Below are 23,446 nucleotides of genomic sequence, written 5' to 3'. Positions count from 1 at the left end.
ATCTTTCTGGTGTATCAATATTTAGAAGAAGGGGATCATGGAAACGTAATGTATCGTGAGTCTGGTCCAAGCAGAAAATAATTTATTAACTCTGGCCATGATTTTATCTGCCTACAAACAAACTGTGTCCCAATTGACCTTTCTCTGTGTCTTTGCCTCTGATTGAGCTGATAATCTTTCAGTGTCAGAAACGCCAAGCTCTTACAGCCCCTGCTTGAATTTACCCTGATGACGGGTTCATCCCCATCTTCTTCTGTGACTCAAGAGCTGAGAGGCGGCATGAAGCGGTTGCAAGATGACAGCATTATCATTCCAACTACCCTTGAACTCTTTTCCTCTCTGAAGCCAGCCAATGACTACAATCTACACACGTGCTAATTGGGCTTTTCAGACAAAGTCCAACACATTAAAGTAGTTTGAGGGCCCAATCTGAAGCCAAAGCCTCAGGCAATCACATCAGTCAAGATGACCTTCATGCGATCTTCAGTGGACCACACAATGCTGAGCTTTAATTTAAAAAATGGCAATTTCCAAACATTCACAGACATTGGAGGTGGTGCATAAATTTATTTTCACATATAATAACATTTTGTTAAAGATTATAGATACAATTATAACCAAAAATGTGCTTTTAGGATACTCTTCAAGATGGAATCTGGATAAAAAGGGAAAGGAGAAAGCAACATTCCTTGTATCTCAAATAAATCTTCACATCTAATATTTGTAATTATATTATACATGAGCAATAAAATAGATATTTTTTAAATTACTAATAGCAATTTAATGACAAAGGGCACTCGTTTTGAGGTAAACCTTTAGGTTTTTCATCATAATGTTTATCCAAATGCTTTTAACACATTTAATATGTTCTGACCTTGCGTTGTACTTTAACAGTAGATTCTATTTTAAAAATAAGCTTAAAATTAGGCATTGGAGTTTGATTTTGAAGGGTTAATAAAACATTTTTTTTTACAAAAAACATACACATTTTCTCCCGTTTGATAGAAAGCTGCAGGTGGCTTCATCAAATATTCTCTTAAATCCCATTTGCATATTTAATAAGTGGTTAAACATATTGAGTTTTGGTTGAAATTTGTGAGGAACAAAAACATTGTAAAGGAAAAGGCAATTTGAACTTCTTAATACGGCATTTTCTTATGCAGAAAGCTGAATTTTGAGGATGTTGAGAATAAAATCAATTTAATCTCTTTCACAAATTTATGCTTAAAATCTATGAAATATCATATAAATGCACTGGGAATGAATCTCAAGTCAAGAAAAAGAACACTCTTAAACCTATTATTCTCCCACATATGTTTCATCATTCAGCTCTTTCCTCTGACACAAGCAGATCTTACCCTGATGTAGATGAAAACAGAAAAGGAGTCGAATGAAACAAACCTCTTGCTTAAAGTTGGAGGAAAAGTTCAACTTTCTGCAGAAATAACCTCATCTAGCATAACAAGGAAACCCATTCCATCATGAGGATCTGTAGATTAAAGAAGGACAACCACTGGTTGTTTCATTTGAGCTCAATTAGACTTCATGGTCAGGATGGGGAACGTAAATTGAACTGGAGTGCTGGGTGGCAGTTTCGTCACCATGGCAACAGAGGTGATGAGCCATCGTGGGATGATAAAGGGGAAAGAAAAAAGAAATGTTGATAATGAAAGATTAAATTAAAAAAAAAAAACTTATGTGGAAGTAAAAGTATTGATCCTGGATCCTTGCATCAACTGTGATTTTCAACCCAGTTAAGATCATGAAAAAAGAGGTTTTGTTGCTTTGCCAAAATTGTGTTTTTTCTTATATTCTCAATGTTTTAAGTCTTCTGTCATTCTGTTGTTTTTTTTAAAATATACAGATATTGACATCCCTTTGTAATGCAGTGTAGAATTCTAATTCTACATTCTAATTAGAATTCTAAGTCTAAAGAGACCATCGATCATCAAATTTATGGTCAACGTCTCGAAGTTGATAGACCGTTTAAGCCAAGAACTTCATGGAATTGTTGGCGAACAAAAAGACATCTCATTTGGAAAAAAAATGTAAAATTACAAATTGTGTATATGTAAAATAAAGTCAACATTTTAAAAAAGCCTATGTGCTACAATTTATCTTTATGGCTTTATTTTTACATTTTCTGCATGTAATTCTCTATTTCTGCTGTGTTTAATTAGAATTTTCTTTACAATAACTGAAATAATTTTAGCTGTTTTTGGCTGCTTCTCCTTATGTGGTGTTTGTCGAAAAATAATTTTGCAAGTGTTTAAATTGCATGTGCTACTGCTAAAATTCAGGTCCACACCTTCACTTTAAGAATATTATTCTAATTTGATTAGGAAATCTAAAATGTTTTAAAAGACCTAGGAAAGTAGGGAATGTAAAAATTTTAAAAAAAAAAGTAAAATGGAAACCCCTGAAAAAAAGTGGTAAATGTTCACTTTATGGCTACTTGAAATAATAGTAAATGGATTTAGTTCAGCAAATCCAGTCAACCATACAAGAAAATCCTTTATTTTAGTACATTTACAGTGGAAAATGTAATAATTGCAAATTATTTGAATCAGGGTTTAAAGTCCTAATATATTTCGGTATTTGTTTAAATACATTTTCACATATATTTGCCATTGCTTTGCAAAATTACTTCATATGGCATCTCAAGCACGACCTCTTTTAGTTGTGGGCTATTTTTGATCTCAAATTTTATTTTACAAATTTCTTTTAAATGTATTCAGCGTAATAAAAAACCTTAATGTGTGTTTGACAGATATGGCTCTTTTTATCCGCAACCATAAATCCCAGTTGGTATACTGAAGATTTATCGCTGCATCTGCAGTCAGTTATGAATTAAAGGATGCCTCCAGAAGTGTCTGTATTTTTACTCTTTTTTTCTCTGGTCATAAAACATCTCAGATTGTCACGTTCTCCATCCTGGCAGTGTGTGTTGATGACATACTGCACAGTTATGAATCTCTGCTGCATTCAAGTGTCCTGCTGCGTCCTCTGTGTTGTGCAGTGGTTGCCTTGAGGAGACACTCCAAACCCAACCATAAAATCCCCCCTTCAGATTCAATTACGTAAGTGCAGATGAAACCATGGAAAACCAGTGAAGTAAAATCAGCAGGGAGGGAAGGGCCAACATACATTAAAATATACTGCATCAAAAGCTGGACGGGATTGGAAGCTGTTTACAGTGAAGCCCACCTCAAGTAAAACCGAATTAGATTAAAAAACCGAGAGGACATAAGGGATACATGTTGTCACAATCAGATCGCAGGTCGTGGTAAATGTCTACTCACTGGTCGAGTCAGTAAAAATAAAAATAAAAACTCTAGGAAAACTGTACAAAAAAGGGATAATAGCAGCTGCTACAGTGTTATCTGATGTGACTGACTCTATTTCATACATCTATACATTTCATTGGTTCTTATACATATATTATTGTCATATTTTGCTGCTACATACAGTGTATCACCTCTAAAAATACAGGTAGAATTCTATAACCCTCCTCCCCTCTTGTAGAAAATCAACACAGCTACATAGTTGAACTACCTGATAACGCCAGGAATATTCAGTTATGTACAATATAGTCATGGTTTTCTCTAAGTTCTCTTCTACTACAATAAAAAAATGTGCTTCAGCATTTAAGACGCACATTCCTACCTCCCCTCTCACACACGCACACATATAAATGTGAAAGTACGGGTAACACATAAAATTGACATTTTTAATAGTTTTTTTCAACTTGTTTAGGAACATTCGCACATACTTGTATTTTGTCCAGGAAAAAAGTGTCATTAGATTTTTTTTAAATGATGAAAAGTGTTATCCAAATGGGGTTTTTTGTTAAAGATTTAACAGCAAGAGATGAAATGAACAGTCCTGAGTTTACGCCGGTCATTGGGAACGATCAATCCAGACTTATTTATGAAAGTACATCTCACACACTGCTACATAAGTGATTTTTTTTTTACTATACTTTACATTTTCAAGTGAAGTATTTGATAACTTTATTGATGCTGGAATGAGGTTTGGGTCATAGTTTCTCTTCTAAACCCAAGCTGCTTTCTAATTCAGTGATCACTAGGTAATGGAACTAAAATTTAGATAAATACACATTGAAATATTGAGAAGTGGATTGAATTGAAGTTGAAATTGTTAGCACCACCACAGTGTATGAGCAGAAACACACGGATGTCAGGTTGGCAGAATGAGCCGCTTAGAGAAGCATCTTCTTTGCCGCCTGCATGGCTTCTCTGCCTGGGAAGCAGTCTTTGGTCACAAATCAAACCCTAAATGGCATTGAATTCAGAGACAGTCTGTCACTTTTTCGACCGCTGATTGATTGAGTCTTTATCCACAGCCTAGGGTGGGATCCTGAGCTTCTCCTTCATGGTTGAAGTACTTCTCCTTTTACACCAGGTTCACTGTGGTAGTCATTCACACCTCCTCAAAACTTGTTGTTTGTAAAAAGCCATCTGTTTTCCTGCCTTAATATTAGCATGATCACACACAGATTTCTATAGCTGTTGCCATCACCATCTGGCTTTTGTTCTTGTCGCGGCCTGAGGTCTGGTGCTGTCCAGACTCCTCTCTGGGAGACAGCGGGTCAGAGAGGACGCTGCGTTTGAGTGGCGCTGGGCGCAGACAAGTGGTCCCTGGAGGGGTGGAGGGTTCTGGGTGTCTGTGGGAAGAACGTGAAGAAGTAGATGATGAGGAGGGAGTGCAGGTTCCGGTACACACGCCCGAGCTGGACCTCTCGTTTCTCTTTGCTCTGTGAGAGGCTCTGCGCCGCAGCTCGCTGACCAGCTCATACTTGATGAAGCAGAACACGTCCTTCACCCCACAGCGCTTTTCCGGCTCAGCGGAAAGCAATCTCTGGAACATACGCAAAGCATCATCAGTGAAGCGGCGCCACTGAGATGGGTAGGTTCCCACAGGGCACCCTGCTTTCTGCCAGCGACGAAACTCCTCGTAAAAGGCATCGGTGGGCAACGCTGCCTCCCACGGAAAATTACCCGTCAGCATACAGAACACCAGCACGCCAAATGCCCACACATCTAGACTGGTTGTCACAAGGAAACCCTCGGCTCGGTTGGCTCGGCACACCTCTGGTGCTGTGTAAGGGATGGTGCCGCTCACACGTTTCACCCGGCACCCGACACGCCTGGTCATCCCAAAGTCAGCCAGCTTGATCCGCCGACATTCTCGGTCAAACAAGAGCACATTTTCAGGCTTGACATCCCGATGGACCAGATTTTTACTGTGCATGAAGTCCAAGGCCAAACCAAGTTGTTGCATGCATCGTTTGACCATTTCCTCTGGCAGACCAACCTAAGAGAAGACAGAAACAAAGAGCACTTTTGTACATTAAAATGCATGAAGAACCATGCTCCAGAGAGGAAAACTTCCAGCTCTAAATTTTTACTGCCATGTTTTTAATGAATTTTTCAAAGGTCTTTTGAAGTCAAATATTTTCTGCATATCAGCCGGGAGAGTACTAAAGCAAAGTGAGAGCCTTATGAGGACCAACAATCAGGACACAAGAAAGACTGCAATCCCAGCAGAGCTTGTTAAAACCATTGCGTGTGATTATTGCGACTGATTGGTGTGGGTTTGGGTTGGGTAAGAATGGTGGTTGATGCAGAGGGAGGATGATGGTGCTACCTGTGGGGGTATGATGTCGAAAAGGTCTCCAGCAGGGGCATATTCTTGTCCAAACACATAGCTGTCCTCTGTCTCAAAAAGCACATCCAGGACTTTGATGATGAAAGGGCTGCAGCTGAGTGAGCCTGTTAGACTGTATTCCCGCAGGAAACTTTTGAGCTTCGTCTTGTTCTTGGTAACAAACTTCAGGGCCATTTTGGTGCCTACAGGAAACAAGATGAAGAATACAGGGAAAAACGGTGAAGATTCTGATGTTCAACATATGTTCAACAAATAAACTCTACATTCAAAATGATGTCAAAAAGCACAGGATTCCTTTTGAAGAGTTGTCTCATTTTTGCTGCAATGTTCTTTAAAATATTTACGACCCCGCACCGCAAAAATGTTGCTTGTTTTCTACAGATCTGTGGTGGGGATAGCCTATTTGTATGTGCAGTTGGGACAGCATCATTGGAGGCAGTTCCTCAAAGAAACAAGCCAAAAAACAGGCTTGCTCTGCTTTAGGGACAGCTCATAAGCTGATTTTGCAAAGCAGAAATAACCAATGTTTAGCTGTGAGGCATGTGGTGCACCCTAAATTCAGATTTTTTTTGTTTGAGCTCTAAAGAGTCTGGGGGAAAAAAAATATCACAGTAAAAAATGGAGACTGTGTTTTTTAACACACCCTGGGTCCTGTGAGCCACCAGGTCCACCTTGCCATATGTGCCTTTCCCAAGCTCGCTGATGTGCTCGTACTGTTTGGCTACATCTGCCGCCGACAGGGAGGTGATGGCCAGTGCCTCCATGTCCTCCACTGGCACTCCTCCACAGCATCCCACTTTGGATGTGGGTGAGCCTCCGCTGCTGCCCACCCGTCCTGGTCCCAATGGAGAAAGAGACAGGCTCGCCTTGACGCTGTGAGGCAGACTAAAATAAAAAATTGAGTACTTTAGGGTTCGATTTCCTAATAAACATCACAGGGAAATTAATGAATGCACGTTTATTACAGAACATTCTTCATTTCTGCATCCATTTAGCTTTTTTTTCCATATTCATGTCCTGCGATCAATGCAATCAATACTGAGAAAGCATCAACATGATGACTTTTTAGTTAATGTATTGGACTTCCTGCTGCCTCTGGATTACTCTTGCATGCTATATGGCAGACCTCAGACAGCACTTACTGGCACAGGGATATAGGAAAATCAATAAGTTGAGTGACTCACAAATAGCAATAAATTGAGAGCACTGACAACTTCAAGGGATACGCGTGCAGCTGAGAGATGCCAAAGAAAATCTGTGACCATTTTGAGCCATACATCTGCACGCTGTCTGCAGAGCTGCTCCAACATTTACTTTGTGTTCTGGTTGCTTAGAGTTATTATTTTAATCAAAGTGTTAAAGATAAAAAAAAATAGAAATTAAATTCCTTAACAGTAATGCTTCTGTGATTTCTGAAATAGGTCAAATGCTTTTTTTGTTTTGTTTTAATTGCGACATCTATTGTGTGTTTCTCTTTAATCTCTTCTCTCCGCACACTCAACCCAATTTAATCATCCAATTGTGCACAGCATGCACACACACACAACTAATAAGCACCAAATCAGCACAAACCATTTTGATGACACATTTTTCATCTGCTATTCAAAGCCAGATGCTTTGCTCTTTGTTTATTGTCCGTTCCTCTAATCAGTTTCACATCATCACTGCCATAAAGTAAGTTCTGAGGACCAAAACAAGAGCATCGCAAATGTGGCAGCCTCCTGCTGTGTGCATTGCAGGAACAAAAAGGTGAATTAACAATGGAACTTAGTGCTAAATATACACACTGAAAACATGGATCAGGTTGTTTTGCTCAGACATTTCTAAAGGTGCCGATCATGTGGGAAGAATCTGATAAATATAGTCATTTGACTAAAACAAGACGTAACCCTCTGCAGCCTTTTGTGCTTGGCTTGAAGCTTCGAAAAGAAAAACTCAGAGCAAAAATAGAAAAAGTTGCCCTGTGCCAGGATCTTTATAGATCTTGATTTTGATCATAACTGTAGAGATGATTATATAAGACTCTTTGAATATTGTTGCCAGCTCATGCTGAGCCAGATCACTTTGTGCCTTTGGCAAATCAACACGAAGCTTGATCATTGTCCAAACCAGTCGGTGGTCTGAGTTTGGTGATTAAACATTTAAACAGGCCAGACAGACAAACTGGAAGCACATTTCCTCTGACCGCCCACCCCGTGAGGCCCTGTGGCCTTGAACAGTGAGAGCTGAGCAGGGAGCTCTTGTTTACTGGCAGGCTCCTCTTCTGGCCAGAATGCACAGCACTCCAGCACGGACGCTAATCACATTACTCAGATCCTGAAAGGACGACTCCCCCTCTCCTTCATTTCCTATGCAGACTTGGAATTAGGAACCCCAAAATATGACATTGAGTTTGCTCTTTCTGAAGCTGCTTCGACACTCACAGTGAACAGGAAGTGTCTTAGAGGTGATTCATCAACGTGTGTGTGATTGTGTTGAAAAGTTTCCGTGGGGGGGGGGGGGGGGTTGTGTGTGTGAGGGGGGGGGGGGGGGGTCAATGGTGGTCTGGTGTATCAGATGGATGGGGACACTATCAAAGGCCCTCTGTGCTGCTACATCTGAGAGGGAGCAGCTGCGAGCTTTCGCACAAGCACAGCCTTCGTGCTCGGCCACACTGCTTCATGCACCACTGATCTGCCATGCTGCCCTTAGCTCCTCTTCTGCCCGCTCAGCCAGAAAAAGACAAGGTAACATTTACATGCTGCACATACAAATACAATTCTGCCTCAAATCTTCGTTTTTTTAACCTCTGGAGGGATTGTGCCAATTCCTACAAATCTTTTGGAATAGCTACAGCGATTATTCCGATGTGTTTTATATACCGGTAAATGTTGGACAAAACTTAAATATCATGAACAGAAGTAGTATTTTTTCCTCTTATATCAAGAGAATTAAAGCATAGTATGCCTCGCAGTCTGAAAACAATTCCTGGCTCATAAAAAAGAGCAGATAAAAAGGTTTTTGCTCCGAAGCAACAAACTCATACTAATTTCTTCACAAACGTTGTTTGACAGTCTCGCTTAGTTGAGCAATTATTCAAACAGAGAACAGCACATTTTCAGTGTAAGCCTAATAGACTTTGTTTTATCCGCAAAAGACAAAAGGCTTCCAGAAAGAAAAGCAGCAAAGGATGTTGCATGCATATTTTAATGTTTTTCTCCCTTTAGGATGAATTGTTTTAATTATGCTAATCCCTGGACCCTCAGCCTTTCAAGCAGTGCCATCATGAGGTGAAGTATTTTAGTATTCCTCTGTTTTTGCCTGCAAGGCAACAGCAGAAAATGTCATTTCAACAGTAAACATTTAAGGAAACATAACAGTTCAATTCGAAGCTTATTTACATCTTCATATCCACTGCAATTATTATAACTCAAAGCTTTTAGTCATCAAAAAACTCACTTTTGTTATACAGCTCTTGGAACACTTGATTTTGAAATTACAGCTCCTCTAATCAAACACCTCCAAGGAAGTTGGTTGATAATGAAGTTAAAACAAATTGTGACAGAAACAATTTTCAATCAACAAAATATTTTTATGTTTGAAAAATAAGCTAAGAAGAAAATGAAGCTGTTTGAGTTTCCGACAATTAGCTCAAGGCAGCATTTGCAAGATGAATTTGAATCAGCAGCTTTGCATACACAGATCTTGTTTATTCAGTTCACAAAGTCTCCCTACATCTAGCCCTCTTTCTCATCTTTCTGTTGCTGCAAATGTAAGGTACTAATGAAAGAAAAATAAATTGCAGAGCCCATGTCACACGTCTTTACCTCTTACTCCCAGTGTTAATGGACTGATTTCTTTGCTCTCTGCAGAAGAGTCATTATAGATGAGGACTGATATCGGGAGTGTCCAATTTACTGTCAGAATGCTCAGTCTGCTTTGCTTCTCTGTTGAAGAGAAAATACGGAGTAAAATTCAATGTGACTGGCTCTGTTTCTCCCACTAGTTGGTTGGAAATTGAAAAAAGGACTTGCAAAAATGACAGAAACTATTTTTCTTAATTCCTTGTTGTTCCTGTATGGTTGGATAGAAAAACAATATATTTGTTCAAAACCAAATGAGCTGCACAACCTGTTCCCCACCAGGTTTTCACCTTCACCAGGGGATACCTGGCCGCTAAGCTGGTGGTCCTTGATTCTCAGTTGGTGGACAGATGAAGAAGCCTCCTGCTGTGCTGCGATAGGTGAACCCTTCAGCACAGTTTACAGACAAATCGCTGGTTCTCAGCTCTAAACAGCTGCCCACAAGAATCCCTGCTGGGATGCAGGGATTTGCAACGTGCCTTTCCTGCAATGTTTCTCTCTCATCTCTGTGTCTCAACTCAATAGAATGACCTCAACGCAACTACTGAAAGAGAAAAATGTTTGGCAGTCGGTTGCCTCCTGCAGGGATGACCTGCCCACCAGGGAGGGGTAACCCAAGGTGAACTGTTCCCCAAATTTGGAGAGCAGAAATGGGCTGAACACAAACTCAAAGGTAACACAATGTTATGTGCTATTTCTTTTAATTTATCTCATTTTTTTGTTCAAAAATGAGAATTTTCAAATGTTTTTTTTTTTAAGCAGGTCATCTTTTTCTTGCCAGGAGAAGTGAGAAAAGTGATGGCAAAGCCATCTAATCACTTGTGTTGCATTTTCTATCCTCGGGCATATTCCATCATCCCTGCAATTTGGGATAAAGACTTTGTCATAAACACCTCCCTCGGCACTTAATTATGAATGCCAATCAAGATCAGTGTCACTTAAGTCCACTTTATGTTGCATTGCAGTGCGCTGCCTTTGAAAGAAATTGTACCATAACTACCATTCCATCAGAATGTCACAACCCACATAGCTTTTATTTATTAAGAAGGCCTTGCATGTTTGAAATGACAGGAAAAAGACAGTTGATCTAAAGGCTGAATCCTCCCTGCTTTATACCGCACAGACCCCATCGACCCTTTGATGTCAAACACACTGGGAAATCTGACTCTAATATGAGGTTGGTAAATGGGGGTGTAGCTAAATGATGCAACAGCAGTGGATGGTGATTTATTATGCTGCTCATACACAGCAGCTTCCAACCGTCAAGTGACAAATGTTGATTATTTATGGTGTGTGTACAAAAAGCTCTTCTCCTCATTCATCTGAAACCAAAACCTAATAACACTTTAAATATAATCAGCCCCTTTTTTTAATCTCACTTGACATTTCTGAGAAAACAGACCATTTGCTCAAATTGTCTTAATAAATGTACACACTTCAGATTCAGAATACATGTTTAAACACACAGAAAAACCTCTAAACTGTGTGTTTTGGGAAAAAGTCTATGGGTCAAATCAATGTAATAATAATAAAAGGATAAATGAGCAACAGTGATTGACATGGTGGGATTAACCAGCAAGGTGTCCGTTCTGTTCCTCCCCGTCTCCCCTGCAAGACTCACGCTTTTGATCTCCATGTGTCTTTATATGATGTGTGTGCGTGTGTGCCACCTCCTCCGAAAGAACAAACAACCCTACTTTCCCGACTAAATGTCTGCAGTCTTTAACCACCTTTAGCTTCAGTTTTCTATTATTAATCATAAACCTGTGTATTAGTCATATCAGTTTCTTTGTTTTTTTTATGTTTACAAGGGGGATTATTCAGGCTGTCTGGAGTTCAAGCTTCCTGCAATGACTCATAGTCTCTTTTTGCTTTTGGATAATATATATATATAGAGAGAGAGAAAGACATGTACAGTTTTATGAGTTTACATCATTATTGGTGCAGGTGGGTTTGTGAAGTACAAATATTGGAGCTTTAACAATCCTTGTTTCCCAATAAATGTTTAGAATAATTATGATAATACCCAAAACTTACATCTGTGATTACATGTAAGATTAAAGTTTATGGCAGTGCAAATCAAAGTGATTATGTATTTTTAAAAGCAAACAAATTTTCTGCGGCACATCTTGGGTTTGCACAGTTTTTCCTAAGCCCAAACCCCATGGGGTCAAATTTGTATGCTGTTTTTTCCCCTTTTTTGTAGTCACAAAAAAATAGAAACATGTCAAACTCAAAACTTAAAAAGCCCAGAAGAAAATTGTTCTTGTGTTCTCAGGGCTGACATCTGACAAGAGATTTGGTACAGCTACCTTTAGAAGAACAAAGAGGAGATGTTTAGCCTTAGTTTACTAAAACTCAGCAAAAAACAACCCAAAATCTAACTGGGGGCAAAGAAAAATGTACAAAGAAATGTGCAAAAAAAGAACATTGTAAAATGCTTCAGCCATGTTACAGTCTAAGCTCCATTTATTTTATCTTAACAATTACAGCATTTTTAAAACCTTTTATCATCAATGTTTTGTAAAATACTACTAATAAAAATCCAACCTGTAGTGACCAATTTGAAACATGGTGATGGTGAGGTAATGACTTGGGCTTGTTTTGCAGTAATTGGTCATTTTGACAAACCAATAAATTAGGGGAGTAACGAAAAATCGACTTAATCGATGACTCAATTTAGATATGAGATCGGTCTGTCTGAGGCAAATTGTTATTTGGATCAACCGTTATAAATTTTTTCAAAATTAAACAAATATCAATATTGGATAATATCATTTGGATTGAGGCACTGTAGGTTTATCTTACTATAACATAAAACACCCACGTGTCATCACAGCAGACAACACACATGTGATGGCAGCAGAAAATGATCAAGACTTCATGACTTGTTTCTTTTACACATATTTAATTTACACTTGATTATCTTGCAAGAAATCAAAATGTCACCTCCCAGGTATTTCTGAGTCACACTGCTTGAATTTTTGGCTAAAGATGTCCTGGATCCGTTTTAAATCAGTAAATCGGATCGTTCAAAATAAACCAATATTGACTATAAATCATGTAAGCAAACCTAAAAATATTATATGAATGGAATCGTTGTTAAAATGAATCATTACACACCTACACACCTACAACAAATCATATAAATATGCAACAAGACGCTGGAAAACATTTCAGACCAAAGTGTTTGGTGTGAAAAACTAAATTCTTTATATAAAAACATTTGTTTAAATCACTTCTTCATAAAGATGAATTATGGTTGAATAATCATTATATTTGATCTTTTTACCAGCCTTTGGTTTCATTTTCTTAGTTTACAATTTCTAGACTAGTTTTAATACATGCCATTTATTTTGATTTTGCACATCAAAGCAGAACCTTAAATGAGCTTTCACTTCGATGTGACCCACTGGCTGCAGTTGTGTTTGTTTGGACTTTATCACACGAGATTTTCTTTTCCAGGATTTGCAAGTCAGCTGCTCATTTAAATGCATCAGACAGCATTAAGGATGAAATATCACCTGCTCAGCCTGGACAAAATATTACAGAGCCATTAAAAAAGTGAAGTGCCCCGAATGCCCTCGCATCCATCAGGCACAGACAGGATAACAAAAGCAGCGGGAATCAAAAGGTTTAGAAATGAAAGTGAGTAACACAAACAGAAATGCTATCATAATAATAAGAGTTGGGTGCATGCACAGCAGGCTTCAAAAACAAATGTACTTTTCAGCACTGAATTAAAATCACATAAAGTTGTTTAAAACATGAATACCTTGTAAATTACACATATTTAATTGAACTGTTTGAAGAAAGTAGAGCAAATGTGTTTATTTTCATGCAGACTGACCCAGTTTCAGGCACCTCGGGGTGCATCAAGGTGTCACTGGCTCACCTGCTGGCGACCTGTCTCTCTCCTCCATGGTCCTGCATCCGCTCGCTGAGCAGAACTGCTGCGCTCTGCGAAGCAGCCTCTGACAAAAACAACAAACGGATCTCTTCCTTCCACTATAGTGTTAAGAAAACCCAATTGCAGCAGCAGCACAGCTGTGGGCTTTTGAGAGCAGTGCGTCTTTGCGCGCCTGCTGACCGATGCGTTCCCCTTTCCTGGAAATGCTCCTCACTTTGTTTTACCATCAAAATCCCATCTGACGCGTTCGGCGCCTCCTCTGAGCTTTTTCAACCTGCCAGGAGGCGTAGGGAGGCTGCGTATTTATCTGTCGCTCCTCCGGCGGTCCGCATGACCCAGATCAGCAGCGCGCACACACGGGAAAGGAGTCCATTCATTCACATCCGCGCTCAGCAGGACGCTCAGGCAGCGCTCTGATCTCTGCAGTGTGCATAAACAAATCTGCATGCTCCCACTCCGCCTGAACTCCGCTCAGCTGTCAGCGTCCTGCGCTCGGTCTGTCTGAACAGTCTGTCGGTCCAGCGGGACACCACAGTTGGGGAGGGGAGTGATTCAGATGTTGTACCTCTGCTGGTCCTACCAGTCAGCTCACTCATTGTTCACCGTCTCCACCCTCTATATAACCAAAATACGCTCACGTGTTCTGGGTCCTAGCGCCGGGAACTTAGCCGACGCAGCAGCTCACTTTTGATTCATGATTTGGAGGAAAACGCAGCTCTGCTCTTCCACATAAAAGCCTGCAGTTTCACATCAACACCGCTGTGCAGTTTGTTAGATGATTGTAGGGCTTTAACTTACTGTCAAGATGCATTAAGAATATAATTTTGCCACAAGAAAAAAAAATCCCATGCCATTGATAATAGTGTTTTGGTGTTTTTAGCATGATGTGAATGAATGGACTCCTTTCCCGTGTGTGCGCGCTGCTGATCTGGGTCATGCGGACCGCCGGAGGAGCGACAGATAAATACGCAGCCTCCCTACGCCTCCTTTCTTATTGTATTTTCGAGTATGTTTTATTCAAATTGTTGTGAATCAGGAGCAAAGAAAAAAATGCTGTTTGAAAAAGAGATTATTTGGGACATCAAAAGGAAAATAAATAAATAATCTGTTTCTCACTACATTAGGATGGATCTATGTGTGTTTACGCTTTCCTCGTCTGAGTTGGCATGTGGCTCAAAACTGTATGGCAAGGCAAGGCAAGGCAAGTTTATTTGTATAGCACAATTCGTACACAAGGTAATTCAAGGTGCTTCACAAAACAGAAAAATGCATTAAAATCACAATGCATCATAGAAATAATCAACATAAAATTTACTTTAAAAGAAAAGAAAAAAAAAAGATTTAAAAAGAAAGGAAGGAAAGAAAAGTGCAGATAGGACCTTTCAGTCATATACACGGCTAAACAGAAATGTTTTAAGTCTAGATTTGAACATGAACACAGAAGAGGCCTGTCTTACGCCTTCAGGGAGGCTGTTCCAGATTTTAGCTGCAGAATATTGAAACGCTGATGGATGAATAGCTCCATTTGATCGCCAGTAATGTTGGGCTGGAGGTGTGAGGGGCTGTAAGCTATCGGGAGAGCGCGTAAACAGATGGGTGACGGGACACGGGAGTGGGCTAACTCCATGTCAACAACCATATCCATAAGAGGCAACATTTTGATTAACTACTGCTGCTTTATAGAAACTATTCAGAAAACAAAATTTTTTTTATTATTATTTTGCCTAAAAACGGCATAATCATAATCAAACAACCACTGGGAATATTTTTAAAATAGATAAAAAGATGATCTGAGTGGGACTTTAAAGATGAATGGATCAGGGAAAAAAGGAAAATGAAAATAATTATTTGTAAATTTTTCTTGTAAGAGACATAAAAATTAACAGAGTAAGAAAAATTCTCTTTTCTAATTTTTAATTTAAGTCCAATGTCAAGAACATACCAAAAAGTAAGCCTCAGTATGAAAGTACTTGAGGCATAAGCCTCAGATAAAATCGTATTTTTTGGCATGACTTGGCAATATTTGACCTCTTTTGGAAATACAGACTGCGATTTCCATTGGAAACGAGGTTTTTCATTGTTAAATGATAAAACAAAAAATCAGGTAAAGAAGTTTTCTCTCAGCAAGTGTAGAAAACAGATGTCAATCAAGGTCAAGCACACTGACATCAGGGGTCCTTGAACAGTCACACACACACCCACGCACACACCTACACACACACACTCTTGCACACCTGTGAGCTCCGAATAAACAGTGGGCCTGCTGCTCCTCTCTGCCTCACTTCTCTCTGGCACCAGTTTCTCGTCCTACTTTTTAGTTTTTGTGTCACCTCAAGGTTTTTACAAAATTAGTCTACTTCTTCCCTTACTCTCAAGGTCATCTTTATGTTTTCTATCCTAACAAAATTACACGAACACAATGAATTGATAACAATAAGATCCAACTTATCAAAAGTAAATGGATTTGAGGTTTGAAAAGAATATACTAAAGTCAAAGGAAGGTCCTTGACATCCTTTTTTTGGCTTAAAGAATGGCATAGTTTCATAATTTGCATTGTTTTTTGAATCTCGTGTTAACTTTGGATTGACCAGAGATTTTTCTTCAAAAGTAAAATGCTTTTTTTTTACCTTTCTTTTGATAAAGTAGACCATTATTAGAATTTTTTTATTTAGATTTTTAGTAATGAGGGATTAGTATGAGAAGCCTGAAGAACTGCTTGATGAATGGCTAAAATTAAGTTATATTTTGAAATCTAAGTCATCCAATATTGTTATGATGATGTAGGAAAAAAAAGACACAGATCTGTAATTTTTATCAAATTTGGAGATGATTGAAAAACAAATCCATGTGCCAAACCTTTATTGATTTAGATTTTTGACCAAAAATTTAAAAGCATAACAAACTATGCATTTAATAAAATAAAATGACCAGCGTAATAATTTATAAAAGACAATTAGTAAACAGTTAATCAAGGTTAGAGCATTTATTCAGCACTTAATAAAGAATTTTAGAGGAAGTGCAACATGCAAATGATGAGCTTCACCAACACATTTGGAATCTGTAAACAAATTAAGCTGAGGCTGAAATTCAAATTATTTGGATGGGATGAGTTTATAGGTCATCAGACATTGACACAATTCAGTTCAGAAAAACCCAACTATTTCATTAACGAGAATGTATCTATCCTCGAAATTGATTTCATTTAATTAACATTTCCGGCTTCATAATTACTTTTTTTTCTTTTCTCAACTTTAGCTTACCAAAACTCAAATAAAGTAGCCGGAGTGTTAGTTTTCCTCTGTAATTTAGTAAGCTTATTGCAGAGTGCATTGGATTCAGTTTAATGGTATTTTTTAATGCTTTACTTTAAATTTCACTTATTTCATGAATAACTATCAAAGCAATTATTTTTAAAAACCTCAAACGTTAATATGAAGTCAGTAGCTAGTAATTTGTATATCAATACGAGTGTGTTAAATGGGTCCGTCCGTTTGAGTTACGGTAGATTGTAAACAACATTTCCCACAATGCCCTTGGGTCTAGATATGATGACGCTAAAGCTGTGCGCGAGTAACCTTGTATAGCACAGATGTGGAAGTAGTGCAAAACCCGCTGTAATAGGTCTTATCGGCTAACAGCCTTTTCATATTAACATGAGTAAATATATTTTACCAGTGTCCGTGTTTGGGACAGTTTTTGGAAGCGCTGTGTTACTCAAGTGAGTAATTTATAATGTCAGTATGTGATGGAACCGCACAGAACAGACAGTCGTGCGAATAATAGTCACTCACTGACACTTCTTTTTTAGTTACCCCTGCATTATAATGTAATCTTATTCTTAAAGAATCAATGCTTCTTTGTTCAAACATATACCTTTATTTCGATTAAGTAACACAGAGAACTAAGTTTATATTATTTACGTTAAAAAAAAGTTTGATTTTGACATTTGATTTCATATACAGTCTTAATCATTCGCTGTTCTTGCTTTTGATTAGTATTTTATATACTTTCTTTAAAAACTTAATTTTTGTCTTTGGTGATAAAGTTCTTATTTGGTTTGTATAGTATTTTTTCTTCAAACACTTAGTTTATATCTGTTGATAAATTATTAAATAGGTAAATCCTCTAAGGGTTTTAAAAAAGTTACAATAATTTAGTGTCAATTATTTTATTTATTGCATAGACCGTAAACCTTTTTTATATTTTAGGAACTATAAACTAACAGAAGCCCATAAAATACTTCTTACAATGAATTTTCATTGGTTTTTCTGGAAAATAAATATTGCTTGAGAGATATATTTGAATAGATAGTCAACACAGAGGGGAAAAAAGGCGAGGTTGCATGTCAGTGAGAAGTGATTTTTCAATAAAAAACTTGTCGAGTGTCTGTTTTAAGAGTTTGATTAGAAATGTTTGTTAAATAAACTCCCTTTAGGTTAACAAAAGTCAATGTATGTCATTTGGCCGGAAGTTCATCTTTGATTTTTAATTTAATATTTGAAAATAGCGTAGCGTCATTTTTATTTATCCTTGAATTGCACAGATATTTCAAAATTATGTTTTGTTTTTACTCTAAGGCTCTTTTTTTAGTAGAGATATTTGACCTTTTCCTTGTACCTTTAGCTTTCTTCCTTCTTGCTCTATTTGTGTAAGTATGAACCAATGAAAGAACAGATTATTTCATTTTGGGTCGTCTGAGATTGACCATTTTTGAAACCTTTTCTTGTAGAACTGACACAGAAATCACATTTTTTTCTCTTCTTACCTATCAATACTTTTAAAGCTGTGGTTGTATGATGTTCCTTGTATTAAAATAGAATGAAAAAGTCAAAACACAGAATGTTGGATCCTATTTATTTATTGCGACAACAGAGAAAAAATACATGATTTACTCATTCTTTCCAAAAAATAGGGCCTTTGGTCTAAGTGCTGTAATAAGAGGTGTTTTGATTTCCATAGACATCATGTGACTGGAGGCCGGTGTCCCAGTAAGGCTACTATTACCGGGAAGACCGTGGTGATAACAGGAGCAAACACAGGAATCGGGAAGGAAACAGCAAGAGAGCTGGCAAAGAGAGGTGTGAAGAAAGTGCACTGTTTTGATTTGGTGGGACTAATTAAAATGAACACTTCTTCTCTAATCTCTACATCCCCAGGGGGAAGGATTTTGATGGGGTGCCGTGACATGGAGAAATGCGAAACTGCAGCAAAAGAAATTCGAGGGGCAACCCTGAACCCTCATGTTTATGCGTGTCACCTGGACCTGGCCTCCATAAAGTCCATCCGAGAATTTGCTGAAAGAGTCAATAAAGGTATTGATTGTTGATTTACTTTTTCCAAGTGTTTTATTGCAAAGCAAACCGTGGAAAAATTCTCTTTGGTGTAGAGGAGAAGCGTGTAGATGTGCTGATCAACAATGCAGGAGTCATGAGGTGTCCCGCATGGAAAACAGAAGACGGCTTTGACATGCAGTTTGGAGTTAACCACCTAGGTACGAACATCAGGACACTGTTGAAACTGACAAGAAGTTGTAAAGTAGTACAAAAAAAAACACCTAAGAGATCCCAAGATCTCCTCACGTTTCAGCAAAACTTTGTTTTTACTTGATTCTTTGTATCTGACTTCCTCCAGGCCACTTCTTGTTGACGAATCTCCTGCTGGAGAAGTTGAAAGAGCCCGCCCCCAGCAGAGTGATCAACTTGTCCTCCCTCGCCCACATTATTGGAAACATTGACTTTGAGGACCTAAACTGGGAGAAGAAGACGTTTGATACCAAGCAGGCGTACTGTCAGAGCAAGCTTGCCAATGTTCTGTTCACCAGAGAACTTGCCAAGCGGTTACAAGGCGAGTTTTCCCGGCTGCTGCATATGTGGGCACGTGTGGGAGGGACTGCAGCCCCGTGGTCGTATTTGGATGTTAATTTTCCAACAATACTTTGTGTGCAACAGGGACAGGAGTCACCGTGAATGCTGTACATCCAGGAGTTGTTGCTACGGAGCTCGGGAGGCACACCGGTCTGCACCAATCCCAGTTCTCAAGCTTTATGCTCGGTGAGGATCTCTGCCTGTCTACTGCACTGAACTGTCATATACCGAAACAAGTAACAATAATAAGGCAAAACAGAGTTATTTCAGGCAAAAAAAAACCATCAGGTTTTTCTGATTACAAATTAGTTTTAGTAAGTTTAGCAGAAATATTAAGATAACTTACTCTGTTGTGCTATAATTATTTGCTTTAAGGAAATATTTATCATTCATAACTCTGAAAACAACTATCTAATATGGAGAAATGCTAATAGCGTTTGAAAAATGAGCTATAATTATATTCTGAACTGTTTTACTCCTGAAAATAAATGGCAGGGAAGTGAAACTTGTAAAAAAGATTAATATGGCTGTAAGAAATTAATGAATAAAAGAAATAAACGTAATATTTTACATTAACTAAGCATTTATTTTAATTTTTCAAATGACAGATTTTCATTTATTCCTTTTTTTTATTTTTTGCACAAAAACCTTTCCAAGTATTAAAATGTGCAATATTTTTAAGGAACTTAAAGAAATATTTTTTTTGGATAAATCTGCAAAAATTGTCTTGAAAAACAGAAGCAAACAGTGGCTGACATGCAGGAATAATTTGCCTTCTTTTGAATCTAAACATTACCTGAGATGGTATACTCTCATTACACAAGCATGCAAAACTATTATTTTTTTATTTAGAGGTAAAAAAGAAAGTGCAAGTGTGTTTGAGAGTGACAACATCGCAACAACTTTTTTAATTTGAGGATTACACTAGGGCAGGGGTCGGCAACCCATGGCTCCGGAGCCAAGTGTGGCTCTGTCATCCATCTGTTGTGGCTCCCTGTGACTTTGGAAAATAATGAGTATTTTATAATAATTAAATTTTATTTTAGTTTTTTCATTTTTCATGGTATTTCAAAGGCGCTGATGGCTCAGTACGAAGCGCGAGCCACGTAAAAAACAGCTTCGTAATGAGCTCGTATTTATCGGGCGAGACCTGCAGAGCTGATAGCAGGGAGAGGCACGCGGGGCGGCTTCAATAAACACTCCGTCTTCTGACGGGAACTTTATGTGCCGCGGGGCAGAGACTGATGACAGACTGAGAGTTCGCGCCAGCGTTGCCAGATAGAGTCACAGTTTTCCAGCCGAAAAGTCATCTGTGTTTGGCCAGACCCAGCCAAAAACCGCCCAACACAGCTTTTGTTGATGTTTTTTTTTTCCATACTGGACTGATAAAATAAAAGATTTTTCTAAATAAAAGATAGTTCAGAATAATAATAAAATGTGTACAATATTGAATATTTCTTCAGCAGGCCGCCTTCTTCCATTCATTTTCTTAACCCGCTCTATCCCCGCTATAACCTGCGTCCGGCTCTTTCATCCTTGTGCGGCGCTGGAGCGACCAGACTACCGTATTTTGCGCTCTCTGTGTATAATACACTGAGGAGCGCGGGGGAAACAAATCTCAGCTGCAGAGGATGTGAACAGGTGAACAGGTAGAGAGGAAAAGCAGGTAGAGAGGCGGAGGAGGGGCTTTGGCTTCAAACTCTGTCAGAGAGATGCCAACACGGGCGTCAGATTCAGACGCAGCTTTCACTGCGGGAGTTGAAGCAGACACTCTGGGATTTATGAACTCAAACATGGAAACATGATTACCAAGTAAATCTCTTCAAAATAATAAACCTGATCTCTCCACATTCGCACATCGCTCCATGCAGCGATCAGAACAGAACCAGTAGCTCCTCCCAACGCGGCCGCGGTATCATCCTTTAAAGAACATAATGTGCATTTGCAGCGACGTATGCTTCAGACGATGTCCGATTGGCCAATCTACATGTCAATCAAGTCCCGTACTTCTCAGTGAGGATTTTGATTGACTGGTGGATTTTAAAGAAGTACTTTTCTTTTTCTTTTTTTTTTTTTTTCTGGCCCGCGATCTACACTCATGTCATTGAAGATCGACCGGTCGATGCGATGGACGTAATGAGCACCTTTGAATAATATATACATGCATAATATATATAATGATGTCAAAACGGGTTGTGGCTCCAGGTGCTTTCTTTTTAATTAGGGGCGGTCCCAAATGGCTCTTTGAGTAAAAAAGGTTGCCGACCCCTGCACTAGGGTTATAGAAAAACACCATTAAATGTAGATTTAAAAACAAAAGAAAAATGTAATTCTAAAATGAAAGACTTATTTAAATATCTAATACTGTAAAACGTTTACGAAGTATTCTCAGCAAAGTTGGGCAACAAAATAAAAAAAATAAAAAAAGGTAAACACATGTTTAATAGTCATGACTGGAGCTGCCACTTCAGCCAGGTTGTTTTAGAACAAAAAGGTCTTAAAGGAACCAGGCCGATGTGTTTGATATTAAATTTGAATTGTCACTCACAGGTCCATTTTTCTCTCTGCTGGTGAAGAGCCCTGCGTTGGGGGCCCAGCCCTCAGTTTTCCTTGCTGTGTCTGAGGAGATGGAAGGAGTGACAGGACGATACTACGATGTGATGACTGAAAAAGAACCAGCAGCGCAGGCTCTTGATGACGAGGTAGCCTGCAGACTGTGGGAGGTCAGCAGCAGGCTGGTGGGTCTGCAGGAAAACGGACAGCATGGCTCTTTAAAGAAAGAAGGAGTTTCAGAACCGTAGCAGAAACCCTTACAGAGTCCAGAACTGGGTCGCAGTCCTCCATGAACTCATTTCTCGACTTAAGCTTGTGTGGCAGAAAGAATGAGGCATGATGGACGTTGTGTCTTTAACTTTATGTTCTTGAATCAGGACATTCTTTTTCTCCAGAACTTTGACTTCATCAATCATTCATAGAGCTCAGCTTGTCTTGTGAAAACACTGTCTTCTCAGGGATCTTCATCAGAATCTGTAAAACACTGATTCCTCTTTGTCTCTGTGCTTGTTCTGTTGTTACACAACATTAACCTATAAATAAAATGTACAGAGTGTGGGAAGGGGCTAAGAAAACCACCTCCTCATACAGTAAATTAGAAAAAAAATAGCATCAAAATATCTTTCAGTTTCTGGGAAAATTAAAGCATCCATGCAATGAAGCTTTCTGCTGTATTTTTCCTTACAAATTGGTACAATGTGGACAGCTGACTTCATCAGAAACCACTAATTTAAAGCGTAGTTCATCTTCATTCGCTCTTTGTGGATGAATTTAAGCTTATTTTATATGAAGGTGCTGGTGTGATTTTGTTTAAAAAAACATGCCCACCAATAAAAAATACTTATAAAAAAATGGATTGTATGCTGTAGAAGTGTAGCACAAAAAGCTGACAGCCGCTTCATCAAGGGGGGTGGATTCGTATGAAACGGATTCTCAGTCTTTCAAAGACTGAAATGTGCACTCTTTAACCATTCAAATTTTACTTTTCAATTATGTTCAGAACAATTACTACCATCAAAAATTACATGTAAAAGTTTTTTTGAGGAATGTTTTTACTATCAATAAAAATATATTTCTCTTTTTGTCATGCTAACTGCAGTTGTGTGATACCACCTTCACGTTTCAATATGGTAGCTTATGAGATTTTTGGTTTTGCACAGTGCCCTCAGGGCTTCTTGTTATTGCTCCAGTAAAAGCTTTATTTGTCTGGTCATCATTTTGGTCTTTTTTTTTTTTTTTTTTTAGTGTGCTGTTTTGTCAAATCTATTAAATGTCTTAAAAAATATTTGAAATGTTGCTAAGAACACTTTTCAGTTTAGTTTGACACTTTTTGAGAAAAAACCTAACTATAGGGACAGTTATATCCTTTTTCCCTTCAATTTTATTTAATGATGTTAAACTATTTTGCATTTTATAGCTTGATGAAAACTCAAAACCTATCTGTTGAAACATTTTTGTGAAAGCATTGCTGCATAACATTTTAAATATTTATGCAGTCAACAATGCAATTATACCACATTAAACGTGCAGATGTAAACATACTGTAAACTCTGGATATGCATTTTAGATAAAAGCTTTTTGTCCT

The 23,446-nt window shown here is 38.4% G+C and overlaps 2 protein-coding genes across 6 annotated transcripts; one reads left to right on the top strand and one right to left on the bottom strand.

Annotated features, from left to right (window-relative positions):
- Positions 1–547: 547 nt before the first annotated feature.
- LOC101164756 (serine/threonine-protein kinase SBK1) lies at positions 548–14,535 on the bottom strand. The gene is made up of 4 exons (XM_023949141.1): positions 13,429–14,535; positions 6,335–6,576; positions 5,671–5,873; positions 548–5,337 (listed from the first exon to the last, which is right to left on the bottom strand). The coding sequence occupies exons 1-4, from the start codon at positions 13,464–13,466 to the stop codon at positions 4,510–4,512; spliced, it is 1,311 nt and encodes a 436-aa protein (XP_023804909.1). The 5' UTR covers positions 13,467–14,535; the 3' UTR covers positions 548–4,509.
- rdh13 (retinol dehydrogenase 13) lies at positions 8,291–23,074 on the top strand. 5 transcript variants are annotated; one of them, XM_023949146.1, is made up of 9 exons: positions 8,291–8,417; positions 8,898–8,960; positions 9,816–10,206; positions 18,404–18,522; positions 18,601–18,756; positions 18,831–18,935; positions 19,076–19,288; positions 19,393–19,494; positions 21,859–23,074. In XM_023949146.1, the coding sequence occupies exons 5-9, from the start codon at positions 18,615–18,617 to the stop codon at positions 22,107–22,109; spliced, it is 813 nt and encodes a 270-aa protein (XP_023804914.1). In that variant the 5' UTR covers positions 8,291–8,417; positions 8,898–8,960; positions 9,816–10,206; positions 18,404–18,522; positions 18,601–18,614; the 3' UTR covers positions 22,110–23,074. The 5 variants fall into 5 exon arrangements, with proteins under 5 accessions (XP_023804914.1, XP_011486442.1, XP_023804913.1 ...); XM_011488140.3 differs by lacking the exon at positions 8,898–8,960 and having other exon boundaries at positions 8,298–8,417; positions 9,816–9,913; positions 10,059–10,206; XM_023949145.1 differs by having other exon boundaries at positions 8,298–9,913; positions 10,059–10,206.
- Positions 23,075–23,446: the final 372 nt, after the last annotated feature.

The sequence above is a fragment of the Oryzias latipes genome, chromosome 19 (assembly GCF_002234675.1).
Source record: "Oryzias latipes chromosome 19, ASM223467v1".
Taxonomy (NCBI): domain Eukaryota; kingdom Metazoa; phylum Chordata; class Actinopteri; order Beloniformes; family Adrianichthyidae; genus Oryzias; species Oryzias latipes.
Note: the sequence above shows the minus strand (reverse complement) of the source record. Positions and strands in the feature narration are given on the sequence as shown.